Source organism: Podarcis cretensis (genome assembly GCF_951804945.1).
Source record: "Podarcis cretensis genome assembly, chromosome: 8".
In the NCBI taxonomy this organism is placed as follows: Eukaryota; Metazoa; Chordata; class Lepidosauria; order Squamata; family Lacertidae; genus Podarcis; species Podarcis cretensis.
Genome location: NC_137177.1, coordinates 78,088,932 through 78,116,188, shown reverse-complemented (window position 1 = coordinate 78,116,188; position 27,257 = coordinate 78,088,932). Strand labels below are relative to the sequence as shown.

Below are 27,257 nucleotides of genomic sequence, written 5' to 3'. Positions count from 1 at the left end.
AGAGAGAGACAGAGAAAGCAGATTGAGGGGTGCACATGCTTACTTCCAACTATCAGTCGTGTTTCATGGAAGCTATTGACCAGTCTGATGGGAAAGGAAGAGATAAAGGTTGGAGTTCAAGAGAAAGATAAATAACTGCTGAACAAACAGAAGGGTGGTTTGGTGTGTGTTTTCCCCCCAAAACAGTGCAAATATACAAGAGACAGCTGTTGATCCCAGAACACAAAAGGACGTAAAGAGGGGCATTGCAAGAATGAGGTAAGTTCTATCCAAGATGTCTTTCTGAAAGGGATCTGGAACACCACTACTCGATGTAATTTTTACAGCAAAGTAGAATTGATCCTTGTAGGATCGCTGCAAAATTATGAGACAATCAGGACTTTGCAGTCTGCTCTGTGGCAAATTAAAGTATGGGTTGCATAGATTAAATTCACTCAGATTTCTTGGGCAAACCCTTAATCTGAGAATCCTGCAGAGCAGTGGTCTGTTTCTTGAAGGTAAGGGATGGACTGTATCTCTGCTGTAAGAAGCACACTAAAAGAAGATCCAATTTTGCAGCTCAGCGTGCAGTTTGCAAAACGGAACTGGTAGTTCAAATCTCTCTTTTTGTTATCATTATAAACATAGCTCATCAGAACCCACTGACCAGATGTTTACTTAAGAAATAACTGACATACCTCCTTTTTTGTGAAGTATAAGCCTATTAATAGCTACCACTGGTCATGATAATTATGGTGTATGCATCTGAACACCAGATCCCAACAGTTGGGAGACAGTTGCTGTTGTGCTTAGGCCCTGCTTTGGGGGCTGATCCAGCAGTTAGGTTCTTTTAATATTCTTATTGCTCACCAAATTAGGCCCTTCTGCTATTTCTTTTTTTTAAAATCATAGTCACAAAACAGAACAATGTTTCAACTGACAGAAGGGCAATATTTGGCAAAAACAATAGGTTTGATGGTAGTTGTAGTCCAACATGTTGGCTGCTCCTGGTGTAAACAGTTTTCCAAAGAAAATGCACGGGCATATCAGGAATGAGGAGCAAATCCATTTGGTTCACGTTTTAATTGTTCTATAGATTTCACAGATCTGTAAGTCGGGGCACTGCATTTTGAGCAGCCACAATGGGCGAGAGCTTAGTTCGGTTTCCATTTAAAGCAGCACTGGTGCCCACCCCACTGCTAAAAGGCTGCCCGGGGGAGCAGCAGGGAGGGTGAGTGGGGGGTTGTTGCTGCCATTGCAAGAAAATACTGCATGGTCGTGTGCCCATGAAGGGACCCTGCAGCAGCACTATGCCTGGTAGCCCCTGAAGTCCGTTGCCAACTCTGCCTAAGTCCTGGGTGCAATTGTACGGTGTTAATAGGTCAGCCTACTTGGATGTGCATCTTGGGTTGAGTCAGCTTGGCCTCACCACTCTTTCTTCATTGTCTCCCCTGCAGACTTTGCCTCTTCCTCTTCACCTTTTCCCACGGGGTGCTCAGTGACCTCGTCCAACTGGAGAAAATGTATGGAAGGATTGCATCCCCCGACTTCCCAAACATATACCCCAATGGCAAGGAGAGGACATGGAACATTACTGTGCCCCCTGGCTACGGTATCCGCCTCTACTTTTCCCACTTCAATCTAGAGCTTTCCTACCAGTGCGAATATGACTATGTGAAGGTATGTGACGTCATGTGAGCATGCTTTTAACAGGTAGTGTCAGGATTGCTGCCCAGGAAGCTCATTCAATTCAGACCCAAGCAAGCAACCAAAGTGATAGCCTTCACGCCTGGTTAATTTCCAAAGGACTCTTGCTTTCTCTGATCTCTTTGAGTTCTTGCAAGTTTATCCCCCTCTTTGTGTGCAGAAGGTCCCAGGTTCAATCCCAAGCAACATGTCCAGGCAGAATATACCTTGCCGTCTGTCAGTGTAGATTATACTGTGCTGTATGGCCCAATAATCTAACTCAACTTCTTCATGCAGCACGTATTTAAACTGTGGAACTCACTCCCACAGGAAGCTGTAATGACCAATCTGTATAGAGGATTGGACAAATTCATGGAGGTGGTCATCAATGGCTACTAGCTGTGCTGTTTATGCTCTGCCTCCATGGTCAGTGGGAGCAATGCTTCTGAATACAAGCTGCTGGAAACTACAGTGGTACCTCGCAAGACGAAATTAATTCGTTCTGCGAGTTTTTTCGTCTTGCAATTTTTTTCGTCTTGCGAAGCACGGATTTTGGAAAAGCTTCAAAAATCACCAAAGTCTTCAAAAACCTCAAAAAAGGCTACCACACCGCGTGCTATGAGTTGCTCCTCGAAGTCAAGTCGCAACTGCACCCCCTGAATGCACGGTTTTAAGGAAAAGGAAACAAACTTGCAAGACAAAGGAAACAAACTTGCAAGACATTTTTGTCTTGTGAAGCAAGCCCATAGGGAAATTTGTCTTGCGAAGCAACTCAAAAAACGAAAAACTCTTTCGTCTTGCGAGTTTTTCGTCTTACGAGGCATTCGTCTTGCGAGGTACCACTGTACAGGAGAGTGCTCTCATGCTCAGGTCCTCCTTGGTTTCCCACAGGCATATGGTTGGCTACTGAGAACAGGATGCTGAACTAGATGGGCCATTGGTTTGATCCAGTAAGCTCTTCTTATGTTCTTATAGTATAAGGCAGCTTCCCATTTTCCTGGGATAACCAATGGCAGGTCCACTTAAGGGCAGGCAAAGAATCAGCAAAAAGGCAGCATCATTGCATTTATATATAGATATGTATCTCATTCATCTCCCTGCTTTCCAGTTGCGTTCAGGAGGGACAGTCTTGGCCACCCTGTGTGGACATCAGAGCACAGACACTGAGGAAGTCCCAGGGGACAGGACGTACCACTCCATCAACAACAACCTAGCTGTGACTTTCCGATCAGACTATTCCAATGAGAAAGAATTCACTGGCTTTGAGGCCTTTTATGCTGCTGAAGGTGAGAGGTTGGAGGTGACGTTCCTCTTCCATGCAAGCAAGGCAGAACGGGCATGTCAGTGGCAAGTGGTCGTCATAGCAGAGTGGTAGAGCACATGCACTGCATTTAGGAGGTCCCATGTTCAGTCCTCAGCACCTTCAGGAAGAACTAAAATTTTCTTCTTGAAACCCTGGAGTTTCACTAGCATCTTTAGGTAGGGCTGGAAGAGACACTCGTGTGAAATCTCAGAGAGCTGCTGTGCATCAGCGTAGAAAATATTGAGCTAGACGGACCAATGGCATGACTCAGTATTCAGTACTCAGAACCAGCTTTGAGTGTTCATATGTTTTTCTTTGCCCAGAAGAGGCCTGATTCTGCCATTACCCTATTTCCAAACGGACCTGAGACACTTTTCTCATGTGGCCTAAGACAAAAAGATACATGCACCATGTTTTCCAGGGTTAATGCAGATCTAAACGTGCAAAAAATGTCCCAACTACGTTTTACAGAGTAGACCCATTGAAATTAAAGGCCATTAGCCATGTCAGCCCTTAGTAGGGCTGGCATTAGGTGCAGCCCTCGGTTTTTCCACCTGCGGCACCATCTCAGCCCCTGCATCACATATGTGTCCACACCCGCTCCCATAAACCCCTCGCCAAAATGGTTGCAACTTGCTTTGGGAGAGCTACATCCAAGCTCCTGTTTCTCCTCCCTTTCCTCCAGACATTGATGAGTGTGAACAGCTCCCTGACAGCGAGCCACTTTGCGATCATCGTTGCCACAATTACCTGGGCGGCTACTACTGCAGCTGTAAAATTGGCTACCGTCTACACAAAGACAAAAGGACCTGTACAGGTGAGTCTCTTGGGAGCTGGTGAGAGCTGCTTAGGTAAAGGTAAAGGGACCCCTGACCATTAGGTCCAGTCGTGACCGACTCTGGGGTTGCGGCACTCATCTCACTTTATTGACCAAGGGAGCCGGCGTACAGCTTCCTGGTCATGTGGCCAGCATCACTAAGCCACTTCTGGAGAACCAGAGCAGCTCATGGAAACGCCGTTTACCTTCCCGCTGGAGCAGTACCTATTTATCTACTTGCACTTTGACATGCTTTCGAACTGCTAGGTTGGCAGGAGCAGGGACCGAGCAATGGGAGCTCACCCCATCACGGGGATTCGAACCGCCGACCTTCTGATCGGCAAGTCCTAGTCTCTGTGGTTTAACCCACAGCGCCACTCACGTCCCAAGAGAGCTGCTTACAAGTGGGTTTTTAAAACAAACAAACGAGAAACCTGTTTCCTTGACCAACTTAAGTTAGAGCTATGGTTTATTTAGGTATTTGCTGATTGTTTACATGTTTTGTTTAAAATTAAGGTGAGGAACTTTAGACTTGGGGGGTAAATATGGGCCTCTTGGCTGTTCTGTCTGGCCCTTCAGACTCTCCCTACACCTCTCACTGGCCCTGCCTTGCACAGCAAGTATATTTGCCTGGCTGTGATGTATTGCTGGATTCTGATAATGCCTCTTGCTTGACTGGATGGACAGAGACTGGGGTGTGTGAATATGTGTATAAGCTGGCCTACTGTATTAAAGTCAAACATACAGTTATTGCTCCACCCACTTTTGGCTCCAGCCCTGCCCACCAGGGACATGTGGCCCCTGGAGAGTTGCCTAGAAGGAAACGTGGCTCTCAGGCTGAAAAACGGTTTTCCACCCCAGTTTCAAAATTGTTATATGGTGCTCCCCAGCAGAGCTTCCAAGGCACTCCACAAAATTCAGATAAACTAACACAAATATCTCAGCATTTAGAAAGAAAATACATTAAACTACACTAAAAGCCACAGGTTGATTACCGGTTTCATTTTTGTTTTATAAATTAAGTGTCTAGGCCTTAAGACTGTAGGGATATTTGGAATACCTGAGGTCCAGAAAAAAAGCTTTGAATTGTGTCGGGAAACCAATCAGCAGCCAATAGGTTGCATTCAACGGCAGCCCTTTGTTTTAAGTCTGCAGTATGCTAGGTGCAGTCTTTGATTTTTCTGCCACCCACTCAGGAAGGCTTATTATTCACCAGCTCTTTTTTCTCTTTCCTTTCTTCTCCCTCTCTCCTCCCTTCTTTATTTTCCAGCATGAAATAAATAAATTCGCTTCTTCGCGGCTTAGGGAGAGATGGAGCTAGACGTGTCAACATTCCCTCCTGAACTGCCTCGTGCGCAATCATACAGAGTGCTATGCTTGATCCGTGACTAGCTTGTGTCTTCTTCCTCTTCCTCCTGCCTAGCACTGTCTCCTGCAGCAAATAAAATGGCTTTCTCTGTTTCTCCCAAGCTTTCTGCAAACCTTTCCTCTGCAGCCTCCGAAAGAACATAGGAAGTTGTAATCTATTGAGTCCAACCCATTGGTCCATAGTACAGCTTACACCAGGCTTCCTCAACCTCGGCCCTCCAGATGTTTTGAGACTATAGTTCCCATCTTCCCTGACCACTGGCCCTGCTAGCTAGGGATCATGGGAGTTGTAGGCCAAAAACATCTGAAGGGCTGAGGTTGAGGAAGCCTGGCTTACACTGACTGGCTGCTGTTCTCCACGGTCTCAGGCAGAGAGTCTCTCCCAAGGCTACCTGGCACTCTCTTCCAGGAGCTATGATTCAGAGGCAGACTGCCTCCAACAGTGGAGGTGGAATGTAGCCATCATGTAGACATTGTTTGCCTAACTTTTAAAGTCCATAAGCACACTGGAATTTTTGACTGCCTAGGGCACCACTTTTCTCCCCCCCCCTTCCCCTCCCCTGGATAAGCCACCCTACAAAGAGACAAGAAGTATACAAGTACAACTTCATTTCACCAAGAGATCTGGGTAAAAGTTGTATCCAGTAGAATCTAAGCCTTGAAAAGCACAAGGAGCCATAAAAAGGAAGTGGGAAAGGGAATCATTTTTCCAACTTCCGCTTTTGCATGCAGGTGGTCCCAAGTCCAACCTCTGGCATCTCCAGCTAAAACAGGGGTGCTGAACCTGTGGCCTTGTTGGGTTCAGCAGTTAGGGATGATGGGAGTTGTAGTCCATCAAAAGCTGGAGGGCATGAGATTCCCCTGTCCCTGTGTTAAAATGATCAGATTAAGGGAAACACTATTCTGATGTCCTGGAGGGTCCACTGCAAGCTGGAGTAAGATAATGCTAGACTGTGTGAACAAATAGTCTGATCTAAGGAAGCTTCTGAGCAGCAGTGACACTTTAAAAAATGTAAAATGTGTTCATTTTAAAACTTTGCTCCTTTTCACAAACTGGTCTTCAGGGAAAAAGGCTGAGAATCATGTCTTTAAACAGAAACACACACACACACACATAGAAAAGTAGCATGTCAAGGAGAAGCCTTTTATATGCACCAGCTATCTATATCAGGCAGATAATTTAAACATGGAAGTTCTGCCTGCCTGCAATGAAATGGCAAAAGCCATGCACGTCACCCACCCACTCCCACTTTGCTTCCACTCTTCAAACTCGCAGCAACTTCCCAGTTACTCAATAATGTAATTCACAGCCTACTGTTAATTTTGGACCTAATGATCCAGCCATCACGAGTTCACCAGTTGAGGCAGGCTCCTTCCTCAGAGTTCAAGTCTCTCGTGGGCAGTATAGTGTTACTCTAATAAAAATATAGCCCTAAGTGTAATTGAACACTCTCCCGGCGCCCCTAAAGCCCAACTAGAGTTTACAGCCGAGGACGGCGTGAAAAATTGTCCCATTCCTCTTGCGCAAGCCATTTTTTCTTTTTTCTTTTTTTTTAAACTACTTTATAGATTTTTCTTGCCTGCAGATCTGTGAAATAAAAATACAGCCCATAATAAAGGCAGCTCCCTGTGGCCATATCCAAAGAGCTATAAAACACAGGAGAGTCAGTTCAAGCCGTTCCATTGTCGTGACCACAAGAAGCTGTCTGTTCTCACTGTGTAACAGCCGGGGAGAGCTGGTCCCACTTTGTCCCATCAATTGTGACAAGGAGTGCTCTACAGAACACGGCAGCATGAGCATCACAGGCACATATCGGGGAATGCTGTGACACCACTTGTGCCAACTGGGTAGCATATGTGATGTCCCTGCCTCATTAGTGCCGATTCAAGAATGACTGTGATGGAACAGGCATGTATTTGCACAATTGCTACAAACTATGATGGCTATGTTCTAAACGCCACTGTCAGAGGTAGAATAGCCTCTGAATACCAGATGGTGGGAATCCCAAGTGGTGAGAGCTGATGTTGAACTCAGGACCTGCTTGCAGGCTTCAGGGCTCTTCTTATCAGTATTGTCTACACTGACTGACCAGTGGCTCTTTAAGGTCTGGCTGGAGAGACTTTCAACCCTACCTGAAGATGCTAGGCATTGAACCTAAGGCCCCTGGAAAGTTGCTCAGAACAGAATGTGGCCCTCAGGGTGAAAAAAAAAAAGATTCCCAAACACTGCACTAAATCCTCTTGTGATGTTGGCAGGATATTTGAAAGTCACAGTAAAGAAAGAACTGCCTGACTGTCGACTGTCAGAAAGTCAGAGACAAAACAGAAGCTAACACCAGCATTTAAAATGTGGTTGCGTAAAGCTTGTTGAAATGGCACAAGTTGCAGAATACATTCAGTTATGCAACAGCAGGAGGGGAATCGCAGAAAGTTTGAAGGACTATTGGGTCTTATTTACAAACGCTATGATGAATAGATATGGATTAGATATCAACTGCTACAATTCACTGAAACTAATTTAAAGCAGTATTAATGAGTTGTTATGAAGGCCAGTGTTTGCACTTAAATATTTCAGTGCGTATCTGCATTGTGCCAAGTTGTTGGAGGAGCTAGCTACACCCCTGCCGACAAGAAAATAAAACTTTTTCTTTCCAAGGTTATATGTGGTCAAGGGGGAAAGAAGCAAAATAGAGGGAGTGGGGGAGAAGAGGCTTAGTACTTGAATGCCTTTCTGATTTTGAGTCATCTCGAGCTGCACCACTGCGAAGGCAGAAAATATTCCTGGCCTACGTCTGTCAACCCCTTGCTCCATCCTCCTCCATAAATCAGCAAGGAAGTTGCTGCAGTTCAGATTCAGAACCTGCAGCTGCCTGGCCCTAGCCAAGTACCAGGCGCTGTCAACAAGCAAGAGTTCCTTCAGGCACTCGGTAACCGATCAATCCTGCCTGCTGTGTCCAGCGGGAGATGCCATGACTCCGAGCATGCCAGTCAGAGTTACAGCTGGATTTTGAAGAGCAAGGATGATTTCCACTCCTACACATGCCTGGCGACCAAGAGAGCCGCTGAGGGGTGGGTTGTATTTTTGAAAGCATCGGGAAGGAAACAGGGAGGGCAGCTGCCATCAGAATTGCACATGTAAACCAGAGTTGGGGAACCTTTGGCCTTCCAAATGTGGCTGGACTCCAACTCCCATCAACACCCCCCCACCTGCCCACCCGCCAGCATGGCCAATGGATCAGAGATGATGCAAGTTGTAGTCAGACCAAAGATTCCCCACCCCTGATGTAAAGAGAAGGCTTTAGGGACTGCATTATAGAGTAAGATCACTGGTCTCTCTCAGTGCTGTCTACACTGAATGGCAATGGCACTGTGGAGTTACAGACAGGGGCTCTCTCTCTACCTGGAGATGCCAGGGATTGAAACTGGGGCCTTCTGCAGCCAGAGCAGGTGCTCTGCTACTGAGCTACAACCCTTCCCCTTTAAACAAATGGAAGGCCGATTCAAAGATGACAGTCACGTAGGTAGCAGGGTTTGCAGCTATCGGTGCTGGTTGCTGGTGCCCAGCTGGAAAAGGTGTACCAGAGGTCAATTAAATTGGTCAAGGCATTAAAGCACCTTCCCTGCATGGAGATGCTAAAAGCATACGGAACATTTTAGTTCAGGGAAACTTTGAGCAAAGCTGGATAGCCAAGGTCCACCATTGTTGGAGCTGATGGTGTAGCTCACAACTCCACATGGCAGTCGTGCTCCAAGCCAGTTGGAAGGCACCAGTTTGGCAGAGGCTACTGTGTTTTTAGAATTATGAAACTTTTTTCCTCCCCTCCCATTTTCAGATTTGAATTGGGGTGCGCTCAAGCAACTGATGGGCAATAAACTGGGGGTAGGGAAAGTGACATCCTTCGCACAACTTATGGAACTCGCCACCAAAAGATGTTGCAGAAATGGCCATTGATTAAATTGATTTTTTAAAAAGGTTTAGGTAAGAACTAATTGAAACCCCATTGAGATGCAGTATATTCTTAACCTGTGCGAGGGCCAAATGGAGGAGTACTGCTTGATATGCCACACAGCACAGCTATCTCAGCAAACACTTAGTTATCTTATTGCTACTGACTGTTTGGCATTGGGGTTTTTATGTATTCATTGTAGGTTTTGTTGGGGGGGTAGGAAAATAGGGAGAGACTAAATTTTAATTAGGGAGAGGGTCCCTAGCTCAGTGATAAAAGGATCTGCTTTCTATGCAGGAGGTCCCAAATTCAATCTGCAGCATCGGCAATTAAAAAGATCAGCAAATAGATGATGGGAAAGACTTTTCTGCCTGAGACCCTGGAGAATCACTGCCAGTCAGAGCTGACAATACTGAGCGAGATTAGTCACCATTATTAAAGAATTTATGAATAATCATTAACATGCATCTCAAGGTGATTTCCAAACATACCATAAAAACAGATGAAATTGTTTGAAAAGCAGTACAAGAACTAAATTTCAGAAATTCATCAGACCTGCTATGATACCGAGGCCTAGCCAAATTCTTCAGAATTGAATTAACAAGTCATAGCTTTCTGCCCTTTTCCTTACATCGGACAACTATTTGCTTATTGTGGGGTCTTCAGATGTTGTTAGACTACAGCTCTCATTAAACCCAGTCAGCATGGCCAATACTTAGGGATTTTTTATTATTTACTGTCTTTCATCATAAAATAGCAAGGCGGCTTACCAAATGAAATCAAAACAATGTAACAATCAGATATTTTTTTAAAAAGGAATGCCAAATATCCAGGAACTCCCCAAAGAACTAGCACTAAAAATCAGTGCTTGGGCATCCCATCAAGAGTAAGGGACAATGAGAGTCGTAGTCTGATAAAATCTGGTGGGCATTAGATTCCTTGTGTTCAAAACACATTCGGAATCCTTGAATACATTTGTACAAATGCATTTGAACTGATGGAAGACACCATGAGGGATGTGCAGGCAACAGAAAAGCAGGGTAAAAATGGCCTCATTAACATAACAAACTGCTCTTTTGACAAATAACTTTATAAATGCATTTGCTTTCCTGAGAAGAATTTGGGATTTATTTTCTCTCTCTCCACTTTTCAGCCAATTGCGTAGATAAAGTGCTGACTGCAAGATCTGGAGAGATTTCCAGTCCACGTTATCCCAACCCATATCCCAAACTCTCCCAGTGCAATTATGGGATCCAGGTGGAAGATGGATACATGGTCGTCTTGGAATTTGTGGGAAGCTTTGATGTAGAGACCCACCCAGAAGTGGAATGCCCCTATGACATCCTTAAGGTCAGTTGGACCTGCTCACCAGGTCTTCTACTACTAAAGAAACTTGTTTTCTGTACAGTCGGCACCAGTTAAGTTGTATCCAATGCTAGTAGTCCTATTCAGAACAGGCCCAATTAAATTAATAGGCATGGCTAACTTGGGCCCAATCAGTTTCAATGGGTCTACTCTGAGTAGGACTTGGCTGGATACAATCCTACACCAATGAAGAGCTGAGGACACTGCAATGACCCAATGCATGGCAGCAAATTGCAGTTACTTCTGAGGGCAGCTAACTGGAATGCTTGAACTGTTATCAGTTTTCACATCCGTCTCCCATTACAAAGAATTCAGATACTCTTAGATCCACACTAAATCCCCATCCAAATAAAATAAAATAGAATCACATGTACTGAGAATGTTGAAATTGGTTGCATGTATTTATGAACCAGGTAGCTACAAAATTGACTTGGGGTAGATGGCTAAACTGGTGCATCCAGCCCAATATCTACTCTAGCTGGTAGTGGCTCTCTAGGGTAGCAGCCCCCAGGCATTCCCCTCTTTGAAGTCATGTCTATGATAAAGTATACCCTGGACCCCCTAAGCTAGTCAGCTGTACCCTCAGGGTGGGAGTGGGGATACTGTCCCACTGCCAGTGTTTCAATATTTGGGTGCCAAACTGGGAAGCTTCTATATTTGGAACCAGTAGCCCTCATCCCCAGAGTTGCTCAGGAACTTTAACAAGCTAAAAGAAAAAAAACCACAATAAAATCAGTGCAGGTTTGAAGGGCTCAGTCTGCCACCTTGATTCAAAACAGGCATCCAAATTTTATCCAAGGTAAAACCCTGCTCATTAATCTCAGGAACCATCATTCAAAACTTGGTTACAGTATCTTAAGAGGTGCCCAAATGCATAGCGAACAAGCCATTTTCCAAAATAAACAGTAGATGGAAACGGGGGGAGGGGGGATACTGTCCTTTGCCTCAAGCAGCAAAGTGCTACTGGTCACCCCTGGTTACCTGACAACAGCTGTTGGCCTCTTGAGGCAAGCAACTTAAGAGCCAAACAGCTGATACTCGATCAGCCCGTGATGGAAGAAAGGTTGGGATGTTTCCCTTCACTGTTTCAGATCAAAACACCCAAGCAAGAATTTGGCCCGTTCTGTGGGGACACCCTCCCTATGAAAATTGAAACCCGAAGCAACACCGTCAACATCCAGTTCACCACAGACCTCTCTGGAGATGACACAGGATGGAAAATCAGATATACCACAACAGGTAAGATTATCGCTTTTAACCAAAGAGCAGACATCAGTGAAGTTCTGCTGGGTACACATATCATTTCCTGGCTCCTAGGGAGCCCTGGGAATGGTAGCTCTGTGAGGGGGGTGAGTTATGGTCCTCCAGCTCTGGGGCACAAGGATGCCAAACTGCAGAAAGCCACAGGATCCTGAGGAAGCTGCTTCTTATTAGCTGTTGGTCAACTGGTTCAGTACTGTCTACTGTTGTGACAGGTAAGGCATGAGGTAGGGATACCAGCAGTAAGTGTCAATGACAGGCAGAGCCACCTGCTGACTAGCTGTACATAAGGAGGAAGGCAGGTGTGGGCTGACTGAGAGCAGACCCAGGCTGTTGAGGCTGGGCCCCAATTCCCCTAATAGATCAGCTTCCACCTTCTACTACTCTATCTGTTATCAGCCCTCCAGGCTCTCAGGCAGGAGATTTCTTTCCCCATCATGGATGTTTTAAGAAATAATGCCAGCTGGAGACTTGTCCCATGTCTGCACCTTCTAAGGATGCTCATTTTCCTCCCTAGTTCTTTAACTATCAACTGGTATAGGACCTAAAGAAGTTGTCCTATATCCAGTGTTATTTTTCTATAAAAGAGGTGCCGGAACTCACCATCAATGCCTTCCTTGTTCTCTTAAAATGGCAATGCACCCATCTGAGAGTTGCCAGAACCCACCTAAGACGTGCCAGAACTGAGTTCCCCCAGGTTCTGGCTTAAAAAACCCCTGCTTATACCCAAAGTTTATCAAGATTAGTAATGACTACTTTGGGTGGCAATAGTTCTCCAGGGCATGCCCAGGAATGAACCTGGAAGCTTCTGAATACAAAGCATGTGTTACATAACTGAGCTAGGTCCTTCCCTATACAGGCCAAAGTCCATCTATCTCACTGTTGTCTAATCTGAGTAGTGGGCAAGCTCCAGCAGGGCTCTTATTATTTATATATGCTCCTGCATTTCTTGAATTACAGCTCCCATCATCTCTGACTATTGAGTCATGTTGGTGTGGTTGATGGAGCCCAACAACAGCTCAAGGGCCACAGGGGAGCCGCAATCCAGAGCTAGATGGACTAATGCTCTTCTAAGGCACCTTCCTATTCACAACACAAGCAACTGCAGAAGGAACAAATTAGCCATCATTTCAACTGTGGGATTAAGCAGGATGTAGTGTGAGAGCACCACCTCCCCCACATATTAGTATGGACGCAAGATTTGAATCTGCTTTGTCAGGAAATGGCAATGAGGTGTTTTTTTTGTTGTTGTTCAACTTTCTGCAGCACTGCCATGCCCCAACCCTGAAGCGCCACCCAATGGCCACATCTATCCAGTGCAAGAAAAATATATTATGAAAGAGTCCTACAATCTCTCCTGCGATATCGGCTACGTACTCTTGGAAGTAGGTAAAACCATCCCTTGCAGGGCACACAAGAGCATATGGGTATACTATTTAACTAAGGAACCAAAGCAGTTTTATGTTCTCACAGCAAATATGACTTTCCGAGTGCCATGGCCAAAACAACTTGAGGGAACGCCAGCCTTGGGAGAGAGGGGGGGAGAATACTTAGTGGGCAGCTGGGGGTGGAAAATCAGGGGGTATGGAATGGAGTATCCTGGAAGAGAGCATGGCTGGCTAGATAGCATATCTGCACCTGAGACTGAGGCATAAAGGCTTGAACTGGCTGCACGTTATCAGGCAAGGTTCAAGTTTCTTGCACTAATTTGCAAGGCCCTTAGCAACTTAGATCCAGGATACCTTAAGGACTGCCTGATCTCTTATATCCTTCCTGGATCACAGATATTTTGGGTAAATCACTGTTAGCTGGTCTCCCTGTGGCTCCAGGGCCGTATCTAGAGGGTGGCAAGGTGGGGCCCCACCACGGGCACAGGCGAGGGGGGGCACAAAATCAGCTAAAAATATGTCCATTAATATGTCTATAAATAAAAATATTATTGCCTCATAAAAAAAGGTTTTAAAAAGAGGGTGAATTGAAGGGGGGTTGGAGGAGAGGTGGAAAGAAGAGCTAATTTGTCAGTGGCTAGGGGGCACAATCTGGACAGTTCTGCCATTGGCGCAAGATCACCTAGCTACGGCTCTGTGTGGCTCAGAGGTAACTATCAGAAGTCACACATTTAGTATTGTGGGCCCAAACCTATGCAACTCCTACTGTGGCTGAGTTTAGACTGGCTCTCCCCTACTGAACATAAGGCACTTGACAAACCCCCTCTAAGTTTTTGTCATATTGATCCAACCAAAGCATATTTAGAGTAGACCCATTGGTTCTAATCAGTGCTTTCGGGGGGTATACAGGGGTATGCATACCCCTAAACATTTTGTGAATCTAAGTTTGGCCTCATTGAGGGGCAGTATTTCAATATGAGTAGGAAAATGAGAGTACCCCTAAACATTTTTGGGGGGGACCACTGGTTCTAATAGGTCTACTCTGTATTTGTTGTTGTTGTTGTTTAGTCGTTTAGTCGTGTCCGACTCTTCGTGACCCCATGGACCAGAGAACGCCAGGCACTCCTGTCCTCCACTGCCCCCCGCAGCTTGGTCAGACTCATGCTGGTAACCTCGAAAACACTATCCAACCATCTCGTCCTCTGTCGCCCCCTTCTCCTTGTGCCCTCCATCTTTCCCAACATCAGGGTCTTCTCCAGGGAGTCCTCTTCTCATGAGGTGGCCAAAGTATTGGAGCCTCAGCTTCACAATCTGTCCTTCCAGTGAGCACTCAGGGCTAATCCTTCAGAATGGAGAGGTTTGATCTTCTTGCAGTCCATGGGACTCTCAAGAGTCTCCTCCAGCACCATAATTCAAAAGCATCAATTCTTCGGCGATCAGCCTTCTTTATGGTCCAGCTCTCACTTCCATACATCACTACTGGGAAAACCATAGCTTTAACTATACGGACCTTTGTTGGCAAGGTGATGTCTCTACTTCTCAAGATGCTGTCTAGGCCTGTCATTGCCCTTCTCCCAAGAAGCAGGCGTCTTTTAATTTCGTGGCTGCTGTCACCATCTGCAGTGATCATGGAGCCCAAGAAAGTAAAATCTCTCACTGCCTCCATTTCTTCCCCTTCTATTTGCCAGGAGGTGATGGGACCAGTAGCCATGATCTTCGTTTTTTGATGTTGAACTTCAGACCATATTTTGCACTCTCCTCTTTCACCCTCAATAAAAGGTTCTTTAATTCCTCCTCACTTTCTGCCATCAAGGTTGTGTCATCTGCATATCTGAGGTTGTTGATATTTCTTCCGGCAATCTTAATTCCGGCTAGGGATTCATCCAGCCCAGCCTTTCGCATGATGAATTCTGCATATAAGTTAAATAAGCAGGGAGACAAAATGCAGCCTTGTCGTACTCCTTTCCCAATTTTGAACCAGTCAGTTGTTCCATATCCAGTTCTAACTGCAGCTTCTTGTCCCACATAGAGATTTCTCAGGAGACAGATGAGGTGATCAGGCACTCCCATTTCTTTAAGAACTTGCCATAGTTTGCCATGGTCGACACAGTCAAAGGCTTTTGCATAGTCAATGAAGCAGAAGTAGATGTCTTTCTGGAACTCTCTAGCTTTCTCCATAATCCAGCGCATGTTTGCAATTTGGTCTCTGGTTCCTCTGCCTCTTCTAAATCCAGCTTGCACTTCTGGGAGTTCTCGGTCCACATACTGCTTGAGCCTTCCTTGTAGAATTTTAAGCATAACCTTGCTAGCGTGAGAAATTAGTGCAATTGTGCGATAGTTGGAGCATTCTTTGGCACTGCCCTTCTTTGGGATTGGGATGTAGACTGATCTTCTCCAATCTTCTGGCCACTGCTGAGTTTTCCAAACTTGCTGGCATATTGAGTGTAGCACCTTAACAGCATCATCTTTTAAAATTTTAAATAGTTCAGCTGGAATACCATCACTTCCACTGGCCTTGTTATTTGCAGTGCTTTCTAAGGCCCATTTGACTTCACTCTCCAGGATGTCTGGCTCAAGGTCAGCAACCACACTACCTGGGGTATATGAGACATCCGTTTCTTTCTGGTATAATTCCTCTGTGTATTCTTGCCACCTCTTCTTGATGTCTTCTGCTTCTGTTAGGTCCTTTCCACTTTTGTCCTTTATTATGGAAATCTTTGTATGAAATGTTCCTTTCATATCTCCAATTTTCTTGAACAGATCTCTGGTTCTTCCCATTCTATTGCTTTCCTCTATTTCTTTGCATTGCTTGTTTAAGAAGGTCTTCTTGTCTCTCCTTGCTATTCTTTGGAAATCTGCATTCAATTTCCTGTATGTTTCACGATCTCCCTTGCATTTTGCTTGCCTTCTCTCCCCCGCTATTTGTAAGGCCTCATTGGACAGCCACTTTGCTTTCTTGCATTTCCTTTTCATTGGGATGGTTTTCGTTGCTGCCTCCTGTATAATGTTACGAGCCTCCATCCATAGTTCTTCAGGCACTCTGTCCACCAAATCTAAATCCTTAAACCTGTTCCTCACTTCCACTGTGTATTCATAAGGGATTTGACTTAGATTGTATCTTACCGGCCCAGTGGTTTTTCCTACTTTCTTCAGTTTAAGCTTGAATTTTGCTATAAGAAGCTGATGATCTGAGCCACAGTCAGCTCCAGGTCTTGTTTTTGCTGACTGTATAGAGCTTCTCCATCTTTGGCTGCAGAGAATATAATCAATCTGATTTCGATGCTGCCCATCTGGTGATGTCCATGTGTAGAGTCGTCTCTTGTGTTGTTGGAAAAGCGTGTTTGTGATGACCAGCTTGTTCTCTTGACAGAACTCTATTAGCCTTTGCCCTGCTTCGTTTTGATCTCCAAGGCCAAACTTGCCAGTTGTTCCTTTTATCTCTTGACTCCCTACTTTAGCATTCCAATCCCCTATAATGAGAAGAATATCCTTCTTTGGTGTCACTTCTATAAGGTGTTGTAAGTCTTCATAGAATTGGTCAATTTCAGTTTCTTCAGCACCAGTAGTTGGTGCATAAACTTGGATTACTGTGATGTTAAAAGGTCTGCCTTGGATTCGTATCGAGATCATTCTATCATTTTTGAGATTGCATCCCAGTACAGCTTTTGCCACTCTTTTGTTGACTATGAGGGCCACTCCATTTCTTTTACGGGTTTCTTGCCCACAGTAGTAGATATGATGGTCATCCGAACTGAATTCACCCATTCCCGTCCATTTTAGTTCACTGATGCCCAGGATGTCAATATTTATTCTTGCCATCTCATTTTTGACCACCTCCAACTTACCCATGTTCATGGTTCTTACATTCCAGGTTCCTATGCAATATTTTTCTTTACAGCATTGGACTTTCCTTTCGCTTCCAGGCATATCCGCAACTGAGCGTCCTTTCGGCTTTGGCCCAGCTGCTTCATCAGCTCTGGATCTACTTGTACTTGCCCTCCGCTCTTCCCCAGTAGCATGTTGGACGCCTTCCGACCTGAGGGGCTCATCTTCCAGCGTCATAACTTTTATATGCCTGTTGTCTTTGTCCATGGAGTTTTCTTGGCAGGGATACTGGAGTGGCTTGCCGGTTCCTCCTCCAGGTGGATCACGTTTGGTCAAAACTCTCCACTATGACCTGTTCATCTTGGGTGCCCTGCTCGGCATAGTTCATAGCTTCTCTGAGTTCTTCAAGCCCCTTCGCCACGGCAAGGCAGTGATCCATGAAGGATGGGCGAATATTTCGTTTCTTGTTTTTTCAGTCTTAAGTTTCATTTTCCTCACTACCATATCAGTTTGTGATTAATTTAAAGGCCATTGGAATATTCACCAGCATTTAAGTGTGAATTTCCCAATACACATTTTTTTTATATGCAATTAAACCTAATGTGCATTTTGAAAAGCTATTTTCCTAATGCAATGTGTTCCTTTGCATTATTTTTTGTAATTTATTTATAAGCACACATTACATTAGTCTATGCATTTTACTTGGCTGGAGAACTACATTCCATAATTCAGAGAAGTGCAGATTTTAAAGGAGAGCCATGTTTCAGTTCACATACTATTTCAGAAAGTGCAAATCAAGTAAGTCTGCCATTAAATGAAAAGTGAATCAAAATTCTCTCTGAACTCTATCTTGGACATAACTAACACTGAATATCACCCATTATTGAAAACTAATGGCAAACACGTTCTCGCAGGCTGAACTAGACATATTTCCCCACTGGGGAAAATCCATTTGGGCTGTCAAAGCTATGATTGTTTTCAAGAAAATAAATAGGATTTCTGTTTTCCTCTTTCCCTCCCACAGAATGAGATGATTGTGGAATCTTTCATGGCGATATGTCAAAAGGACGGCTCCTGGAACAAGCCAATGGCTCAGTGCATCAGTAAGTCAATGCGAAGGAGTGGGTGGAGGGAGGTCTTTGGATTTGTAATATTCAGATGGATTACTGGTTTAATTATTTCTTGTGGGAATCCATATTGTGTTTGACAGAATGAAGCAGTCTTGCACACAAAAAAAGCGTAGGAGGCAGAGCATGCTTGAATCAGAGCATAATAAAATTTGTTTTAATTGGAATATTCTCAGTGGGAGTACAGATCAACAGGCACCCAAAATTCAGCTGCAGAGTTGCTATCAGGGTTTTAAAAGTTTCCATCATTTTCTTCTGGCAGGGCTCCTACGCTTTTAATGGAAAAACCTGGATTTTTCCACTTGTTTTTCTTCTTTAATTTGATTTTAATATCCAAAAGCCACCTTGGAGATGGGAAAAAGTAGGAAGCTGTAAACTTAGTTATTTTACTGACAATATTTATAGGCTGCGCAGGAACAAGAGTTCTCATTGCAGCTCCATAATGTTTTATATTTTAAATACTTTACGTAGGCTTGCCATGTCAGGAAAATTCCTGACAAGTCCTGTTTTTGGGGTGTAAAAATGGCATTGGGGGCAATTTTGCCGAATCAGCAACATGATGGAAGAAGCAGCAGAAACTGCTCAAAAAGTTTAAAATCACTATTTTTGGGTTAGGTTTCCAAAAAAAAAAAAAAAGCCTTAAATTTGAGGGTGGCAGGAATTTTACTTTTTGAAATATGGCAACTCTATTTTGTGGACTGCAGCCTTCACAATGAATAAATCCAAAGCTTTGGGGTCTTTATAATATATCTGCTGATTCTCCTTTGAATTTGGATTCTACTGGTTCGGTTGTTCTGTAAGGACAGGGCTCTGGGGTAGATATCAAGGGCACAATTCAGCAAAATGAGCAGGAGTGAACAGAGGTCTCTTGAATTGCCATCCAGAGCATGATCAACAAGGAGAATTGAGGCAAACAGGCCCCACCACCAGCACCTGGGTCAACATGGGCACACTAAGAACCACCAAGGCTGACACTGATTGCCATATATTTCCCCAAAAAAATGTTTTATACAGTAGTTGGGGCAGCTCACTGGGCATGTGTATGGATGAGTATAGATTGTTTTTATTACTTTAAAATATGTTTTAGCCCTCCCATCAACAAAATGGTTGTTTATTCAAAAGTCGAATGTGATTAGCATGAGAGCAGCAGAAGCCAGCTCCTCCATTTTATTCCTGTAGTCATGATGGTGCTCACTGGAGCATGTTTAAACTACACATGCTCAGTGTTTCATTAGGTTTGGAAAACTTTAAAAAAAAATCATAATCAGAAATGTAGTTCTTGTTGCAAAGCATGAAATGGCAGTGAAGGGGGAGAAATGTTAAGTGTGTGCTTCATGACATGGCCCTTCACGACTAATGGAGTTCCATTAGTTAACGGTTAACAGAACTATATAGGGACGTGGATGGCGCTGTGGGTTAAACCACAGAGCCTAGGACTTGCTGATCAGAAGGTCGGTTGGAATCCCCGCGACGGGGTGAGCTCCCGTTGCTTGGTCCCTGCTCCTGCCAACCTAGCAGTTCAAAAGTACGTCAAAGTGCAAGTAGATAAATAGGTACCGCTCTGGCGGGAAGGCAAACGGCGTTTCCGTGCACTGCTCTGGTTTGCCAGAAGCAGCTTAGTCATGCTGGCCACATGACCTGGAAGCTGTACGCCAGCTCCCTCGGCCAATAAAGCGAGATGAGCGCCGCAACCCCAGAGTCGGCCACGACTGGACCTAATGATCAGAGGTCCCTTTACCTTTAACAGAACTATGATGTTAGGTAACTTTAGATGATGGACTCTAGGGGTAGTATCTATCTGTACTATTTTCTTCAGCAGACTTTTAATCTATTTAACTTGGATGTGCAGCCTACAGTGATGTAGCTCACACTGCAGAGAACAGTGTAAATGGTAAAGGATGTGCTTGCGATAATACACTGGTCCCACAAGCGATGCTCGCTCCCACACACTGACCCCCTACTTTCCACAGGTCTACTTTTAAATTCAAAGGCTGACCTGATAACATGGTAAGCCCATCTGTGAACCCACCGCAAGTACAGGGAGTGAATGCCTACATAAAATGTGTGTGCGAAATAGCATTTTCACTAGCACCAGTTCATACTGTACTGGTAAGATACAGGTTGAGTTAAGAACATAGGAAGCCACCCAATAGTACTTCTGTTTATCCATGTAGCTGAAGATTCAAGCAAGGATATTTTTTGTCAACTCCTATCTGATTCTTTGCACTAGGACAGCTTGTCTCAATATAGCATCCTCCAGAGGTTCTGAACTACAATTCCCATCAGCCCTGAGGCGCACAATATGGGAGCTGTAGTCCAAAACATCCATAAGGTAGCTAAGATGCAGAAGGTTGTTCCAGATACCAGGGACTGAATATAGCACTTTCTACATACAAAACAGGTAACCTGTTACTGAAAGCTTTGGTTCTTTTCCAGTCTAGCTAGTCCTAGGTTTCCCTCACCCAGTCTTTTCAAAGCATTTTAAAACTGTTGTTGCTCCATTCTTTTCAGTTGTTGACTGTGGTCCAGCCGAGGACACCCCAAACGGTGCACTTGTGTACGTCACAGGGCCTGATAGAACTACATACCAGACTGAGATCAAATACAAATGCAAGAGCCCCTACTATGCTCTGAAAGCCGGACGTTCTGGTAAGAGAAATGAGTTTAAGGGAGCATGGGCTTGATACACACATCTTTAAATGTAAATCCCATTGTCCCAAATGGGACAATCGCACTAGGACCTACTTTGCAGTATTCTTTTTTAGCCAGCCATGACCTCTTTCAGGATACTCCGTTCAATCTCCCCCTGCAGCCAGCCAGCATTCCATGGCCACTGAGCCTTCTTCGTTGGGCTGTTTTACGGTGCTTCTCCATTTAGAGGTTTCTCCCCGGCTTCCAAAATGTTCTGCCTACTTCTCCAAACGTTTAGTCCTAACAAGCCTGCAGCTACCTCCTTTCTTGGGCTTGTATGGTGTCATTTTGGCTACCAGTGAATCAACACTTGAGGGCAGTTCTCTATTGGCCTTTTATGATATCGCATCAGTGTTCAGTCATGCCTCTTGACTGAAAAGCAAAGGGCCATAAATGTATCTGTAATGGGCTCAACAGTGGTTGACATTTGCATGCATATCCTCCACCCAGCAAGTGGTTGTGCTGCTGTGATGTCACAGCATGTTCACACACATAATCCAGAGTCACTGCAGCATACCCGAGTATTCCTCAACCAAGCAACTCATGATTATCCAGCCGAGACACCTCACGGGGTTTAGGGAAGATAAAAATGCAAAACTGGTAGGAAATAGATTTACATACTTAGGAACAGCAAAAAGTCTGAAAGAGCTGGATTTTTCAGCGATTTGAAGAAGCCAGCTGTATATTGGGGGCACATTTAACAACATTTATATAACTCTTGATTGTAGTAAAACCTCCAAGCAGTTTTATTGTAGAGTGCTTTGCTCTGTGCAGACAGCTAAACTGCTTAACTTTTTAATGTAGGCAGGTACCTGTGCGCCCCTGATGGCTATTGGAGAGATTCCATGGGAAACAAAGCACCTCCTATATGTGAGCCAGGTAATGTATGAAACCACAGGTTCCCCACTCCTGCCATACATAGCCAGGCGACACTTCACAAGATAAATGGCCTGGAAACATCTTGTTTTCTCCCCCTCTCCAAATTCACTTCAGAAGTTGAAATATTTTTGACTGATGTTGAATGTATGAAGTACTGTATCCCATTTTGTCACCCTCACTCCCACCTCAGTTTTGACCAGGAATGGAAAACCTGTGGTTCTCTTCAGCACCATCCACCATAGCCAACAGCCAGTGACAGTGGAAGTTACAGCAGCTAGAGGACCTCAGGTTCCCCATTCCCGACTTTTGTCTTCACAGACTTTAAAATGGTGCAAAGCAGCCTTTATACCTTATCCTACCCATCAGCCCCCTTTCTCTTAACTCATCCAGAGCTAGAGGTCCAACATCTGGAGGGCTGCATCTTCCCCATTCCTGACCAAAGACAATGCCATGTCCCAAAAGAGAAAGTTACAACCATTGAGTTAGAGGGAGATGTTGCAGGCCATCTAGCCCAACTTCTGCTCACTGCAGAAAATCAAAAGGTACAGCATCTTTAACAGATGGCTGCCTGGCCTCTATATGAAAGACTTCCAGAAAAGGAGAACCCACACCCCTCCAGGGAATTTGTTCAATTTTTAAATTGCTTCCACCATCAAGAGCAGTTGCTTAATGTTCACTTAAACTCTACCCTCCAGTATAACATAAAACCATTAGATCTAGCCTTGCCCCCTAGGGTAACCAAGAACAAATCCCCTCTTCTATACAACCCTTCAAGGTATCTGAAGAAAGCTATCATGTTCCACTCAGATGGAATCTAGACCATATAAAAAACACGGAAAATGCTTTTTAAAAAAAGTTTTGAAAAATATATTGAATTTGCCATAGCTCGCCATCACCGTCTAGTGTCACATTTGTATAATGCACTTTACAACACACTTAAAACATTATATTTGCAGCTGTATAGCTGCCTCCATAGCCTTCTGTTGTTCAGGCTAAAAAGTATCCAGTTACCAAACAGTTCTAGGTAATACAATTTTTTCCCTGCAAAAAGGAAGGGAGAATGGCCTATCTTAAATTGTTTGTGTGCCACCTTTCATTTCAAAGCAATGGCAAAGAGATCTACAACAAAATGAGTAGCATATATCAAAAACATAATGAAAAAGTCTTCACCAAAACTGCAGTAAAACCCCCATTGCAATCAGTTAAAGTAAGTAGCCAAAAATGCCAGGAACTGGCATTAACACCATAAGGATGTTACTACCAACAGGAACACACAAAAATCAGTATCTCCCTTATCTCCAAGAGATTATTCTACAAAGTAGATGCCACAATGGAATTAGCCATTTATTCTCCATACTATAGTGGTACCTCTGGTTATGAACGCTTCAGGTTATGAGCTTTGCTAACCTGGATGTAGCTGTTCCTGGTTTCGAACTTTGCCCCAGGATGCAAACGGAAATCACGCGCAACAGCGGGAGGCCCCATTAGTGAAAGTGCACCTCATGATAAGAAGTTTCAGCTTAAGAACGGACCTCCGGAACGAATTAAGTTTGTAACCAGAGGTACCACAGCTTGAGGCTGGGTTTTTTTGTTTTCAGGCATACTTCATCTTTCAAATGAGATCAACCTTCCACAACTTGCTGCCCTCCAGATGTTTTGCACTACAGCTCCCATCAGCCCCAGTCAATCTGGACAAGGGTCAGGGATTGTGAGAGTTGTAAATTCAAAATGGAAACATGGGATGACCATGAAGTGTTCTTCTGGTCAGCAGGGAGAGCAGAACATGCAAGAAATGATTAAAACCTCTTCTAAAAGGCAGAGTCAACAACACAAAAGAGTGTTTACTGAGGCCCTCAGGAAGAGGGAACCTATTCCCCAGTCCCATCTTGGCCATAGCTTTGAGGAGAAAACCTCCATACACTAACTAGAACAAACACAAATTAAAAGCAGAACAGAAACAAAAATGAAAGTCAGAAGGGCCACAGAGGAAAAATGCCAGGACCCTAAATAAAGAGGAACTGTGTAAATTTGAGCATATAAGGCAATTTACATCACATCTACACACCAGGTTTAGCTCATTTCTATATATTCCAGACTGACTTCTTTGCCTACAGAGGTTCCGAGATTCAAGCCCCAACATATCCAAGTAGATATGAGAAACCTCCTGACAGAAACCCTGGACTCACTATCAGACAGTGAAAGTCTATACTAGACACCAGATGTAGGGAAACTGTTTTAGGCTAATGACCATGTAGCCTTAGGGTGAGTGCACTCTCATTTTGACCCCTGGCCTTGATATTCCTCATCCCTGCTCCAGGCAATATTGAGTTAAACGAACCAAACGTCCAGCTGCGCACCAGGCATGCATTTTATCCTTATGAAAATACCCCCAACCCACACATGATGCAACCCTCCCACAATTGTGTTGAACACAGGTGGGGAACACAGGTAGGGTACTCCAACTCAGAAGCTCCCAGCATAGGGTAAACTACCCTGTTAAGAAATTGGCCTGACATGCCAGCTTTTTCTGGGCAGAGAATTTGAAAAGGACAGAGTACAGGCTGACCCTCACCCACCCAAGCCACTCCCCTCTTTGGATCAGGCTACCATTCTACAGCTGTTCTCACTTAAAATTCAGGACTTCTTTCAGAAACATTCATTTTGAACTATAAGCAATATTCATGACAGTTAAAAGTCTTGCTTCTCTAATGGAACCCTAACACTATTCGTGTTCTCTCTCTCTCTCTCTCCACGCCCCCCCCCCAAAAAAAAAGTTTGTGGAATCCAAACTTCAAATACTCTGAAGCGCATTTTTGGTGGAAAGAAGGCACTGCCTGGCCAGTTCCCTTGGCAAGTTCTGATCACTAATGGACAAGGAGCAACTGGGGGTGGAGCTCTTTTGTACGATAACTGGATCATAACAGCTGCCCACGTCCTCCCAGAAGCAGACGCTTCATCCTTGACACTGAAATTGGGGCTTCTAAGAAAGCGAAGCACTCACTACCACCAGGCCTGGGCAGAATCTGTTTTTGTGCATGAAGGGTTTACCAACGATGGCATCAATTTTAACAATGATATTGCTTTGATCAAACTGAAGAACAAAGTCCCCATTAATGCAAACATCACTCCCATTTGCTTGCCAGGACAAAGCAGCAGGTTCCATGTAAACACAACCAACACTGGTGTAGTAGCTGGGTGGGGGAGAACAGAGAAAAGGATGCAGTCACACAGCCTGATGTACACTGAGCTAGATGTGGTTGATCCAGAGAAGTGTAAAGCTGCTTATGCAAACCAGACTTTGGAGGGGAAGCAACTAGTGTTGACAGAAAACATGTTCTGTGCTGGATATGAACAAGGAGGAAGAGATTCCTGTAGCGGCGATAGTGGCGGGTCACTGGTGTTTTTTGATGCCGAAACAAAGAGGTGGTTTGCAGGCGGCATTGTGTCCTGGGGTCCTCCAGAGTGTGGTTCTGCAGAGCTGTATGGTGTATACACTAAAGTGATCAACTACATTTCCTGGATTGAAGACATCATTTCCCAAAATTCTTGATTATTATTTTTTACCATTTCATTTGTATCACATTACGAAGAAGCTTTACACAGAATTACAATTCGCAAAAAATAAAAAAAATAGTACATTAACTGGGACTTCAATTTTAGGTAAATATGCCGAAGATCAAGCAGTAAATGCTTCCAGGTTATTCAATGTACAGCAGAACCCTGTGCATGTTTACTCAAAATCATATGCTACTGAGGGAATTCAGTGTTGTGAGCTACCGAAGCAGGGAAGGCAGCATGTTTTCAAAGAAAATGAAGCACACTCCATGTAAAATTAGGTATCATTTCACATGCCTCTCGTGTGCTTGTTCTACTTTTGGGGAATAGGGGGGAGCTGTTTCCCCCCCCCCAACAGCTGGACCTTTAAAGTTGTTGTTTTTTTCCCACTCCCCTGGAGCAAGTGCCATACAACAGTTTCATAAGTTCAATGCAACATGTTTCTTCTTCCAAATTTAAATGTTAATAAAAAAAAAAAACAAATGTGTGCACTCTATTGCTCTCCTCAGCAGAGGTACATCAGGATTTCGGTTCCTTCTGGGGGCACACGAGTGGGTCTTAATGACCATCTGAAAAGTTTCCTATTAATGATCCTCAACAAAGAGTTATAAGAGATGTAATATGTTGATCATCACAACCAGATGGTTCATAGAGGTGGTAAAAGAATCCAGTCTTTAAAGTCACTTAGTATCTCTTAGTGACATGCTTCAAGATTCTAAGCTGTTGCTTTTTTACCACTTCCATTGCCACCGACAATATTACCTACAAATTCCTCCACTCACTGTCCAAACTGCAGGTATTGGTCCTAATGGTATTAAACTTCCTTCCGGAACAGATTAAAGAGCCCAATCTTAACTAGCTGGTGATTAAGTTCAAGGGCTTCATTTTCTGTTTTGTCAATCTACATCTAGTAGCTCCCCAAAATTATGCAAACTCTGACAAAGCTGTAGCACCCATGGAACTCCCCTGTGCCCTACTACTGAGAAAAGATTTCAGAAACTATTCTGTTCTTATAAGCAGGGTGTACTGACAGCCAAAACAGATACATACAGCTCAGAGGAATAGGACAAGACCCCCCAGAGGTGCTGTTTAATCAGCTGCAACATTACATTTGCAACTGCTGAGACCAAAGCACTCCAAGACTCAATTCACACCCACACAAATTTGGACTGCAAGAGGAAATTGTCAACACATCTATTTGAGCAGCATCGCCTCAGTAATTAAGAGATGCTCAGTAGGTAACCGAAACACACAAACACATTTGCTCACATAGGGCCTTTGTTAAATTACTATGCTGTTTATTACTAAATGAAGCTCATTAGCAAGATAATCCTTCTAGCGGTGTTAAACTGACTGTGCTCCTTATTTGACACTTTAAATCACATTAGCATAATAGATGCAAGTCTATTGAAAGTTAAAGCAAAACAAGACTCGACACTCAAGTTATGAGAATACCTTTTATTAACTTGCTTTAACACACTGGTGGAAATAAAAATTAAAGATATGAATAATGTTTGAAAACATTTCTTAATACACTTAGGTATCTGAGGGAGGGGAGAGAAGAACCCTTAGTGATCTACTGGGATTAAAATATCACAGTATGTGTTCCCCCTTGGCCCTAAACTTTTTTTAAAAAAGACAAGTTAAAAATAATTTAAACCATGCCAGCGATGTATTAAACTTACCCTTATGATCCTTCCCGAGATGACACAGTTTAGCCTTTGGAGGTCCGAGAATACCATATTAAGTGTTACTCAGCAGCAGTAGCTGGTATTAGTGCAAGTGCTAAAATGCAAAATTCAGATGGTACAGAGTTTGGCAATGGATGTGACTTAGGTGCAGAAAAGGTTAAGCAATTTATTCAAGAATATCTGTTCTCTGGAATAGTCAGATTTGTTTTACAATGAGAGGCAGGTGCTGGAGTATGTGTGGATTTTAGCATTAAACAGCAATGCCAGTATGAACACCTAACAACACGTTTTAAGTGTCCATATCAGGTTTTTTTTAAAAAAAAAGAATATAAACTGCAGATTGAAGGGAAAATGGAAGCTAACTTTTCAGGGTTTG

At 44.0% G+C, this 27,257-nt stretch overlaps 2 protein-coding genes across 12 annotated transcripts in view; one reads left to right on the top strand and one right to left on the bottom strand.

Moving 5' to 3' along the window:
* Window positions 1–27,257, bottom strand: part of TARDBP (TAR DNA binding protein) — a 49,282-nt gene that overhangs the window by 11,558 nt on the left and 10,467 nt on the right. Inside the window, exons 7-8 of one of the 11 annotated variants that reach the window (XR_013841598.1) lie at window positions 26,876–26,975; window positions 44–84 (exon numbers count right to left, since the gene is read on the bottom strand). The exons of 8 other annotated variants lie outside the window; for them this stretch is intronic. The gene's annotated coding sequence lies outside the window, so the exon portion shown is untranslated. Of the gene's footprint in view, window positions 1–43; window positions 85–26,633; window positions 26,976–27,257 lie in introns of those variants that run through there. 2 more of the 11 variants (XR_013841599.1, XR_013841603.1) reach the window with 2 other exon arrangements.
* On the top strand, window positions 5–27,193 carry MASP2 (MBL associated serine protease 2). The gene is made up of 11 exons (XM_079986952.1): window positions 5–258; window positions 1,437–1,659; window positions 2,774–2,951; window positions 3,654–3,785; window positions 10,254–10,450; window positions 11,557–11,704; window positions 12,992–13,110; window positions 17,963–18,041; window positions 20,577–20,714; window positions 21,561–21,635; window positions 24,410–27,193. The coding sequence occupies exons 1-11, from the start codon at window positions 254–256 to the stop codon at window positions 25,183–25,185; spliced, it is 2,070 nt and encodes a 689-aa protein (XP_079843078.1). The 5' UTR covers window positions 5–253; the 3' UTR covers window positions 25,186–27,193.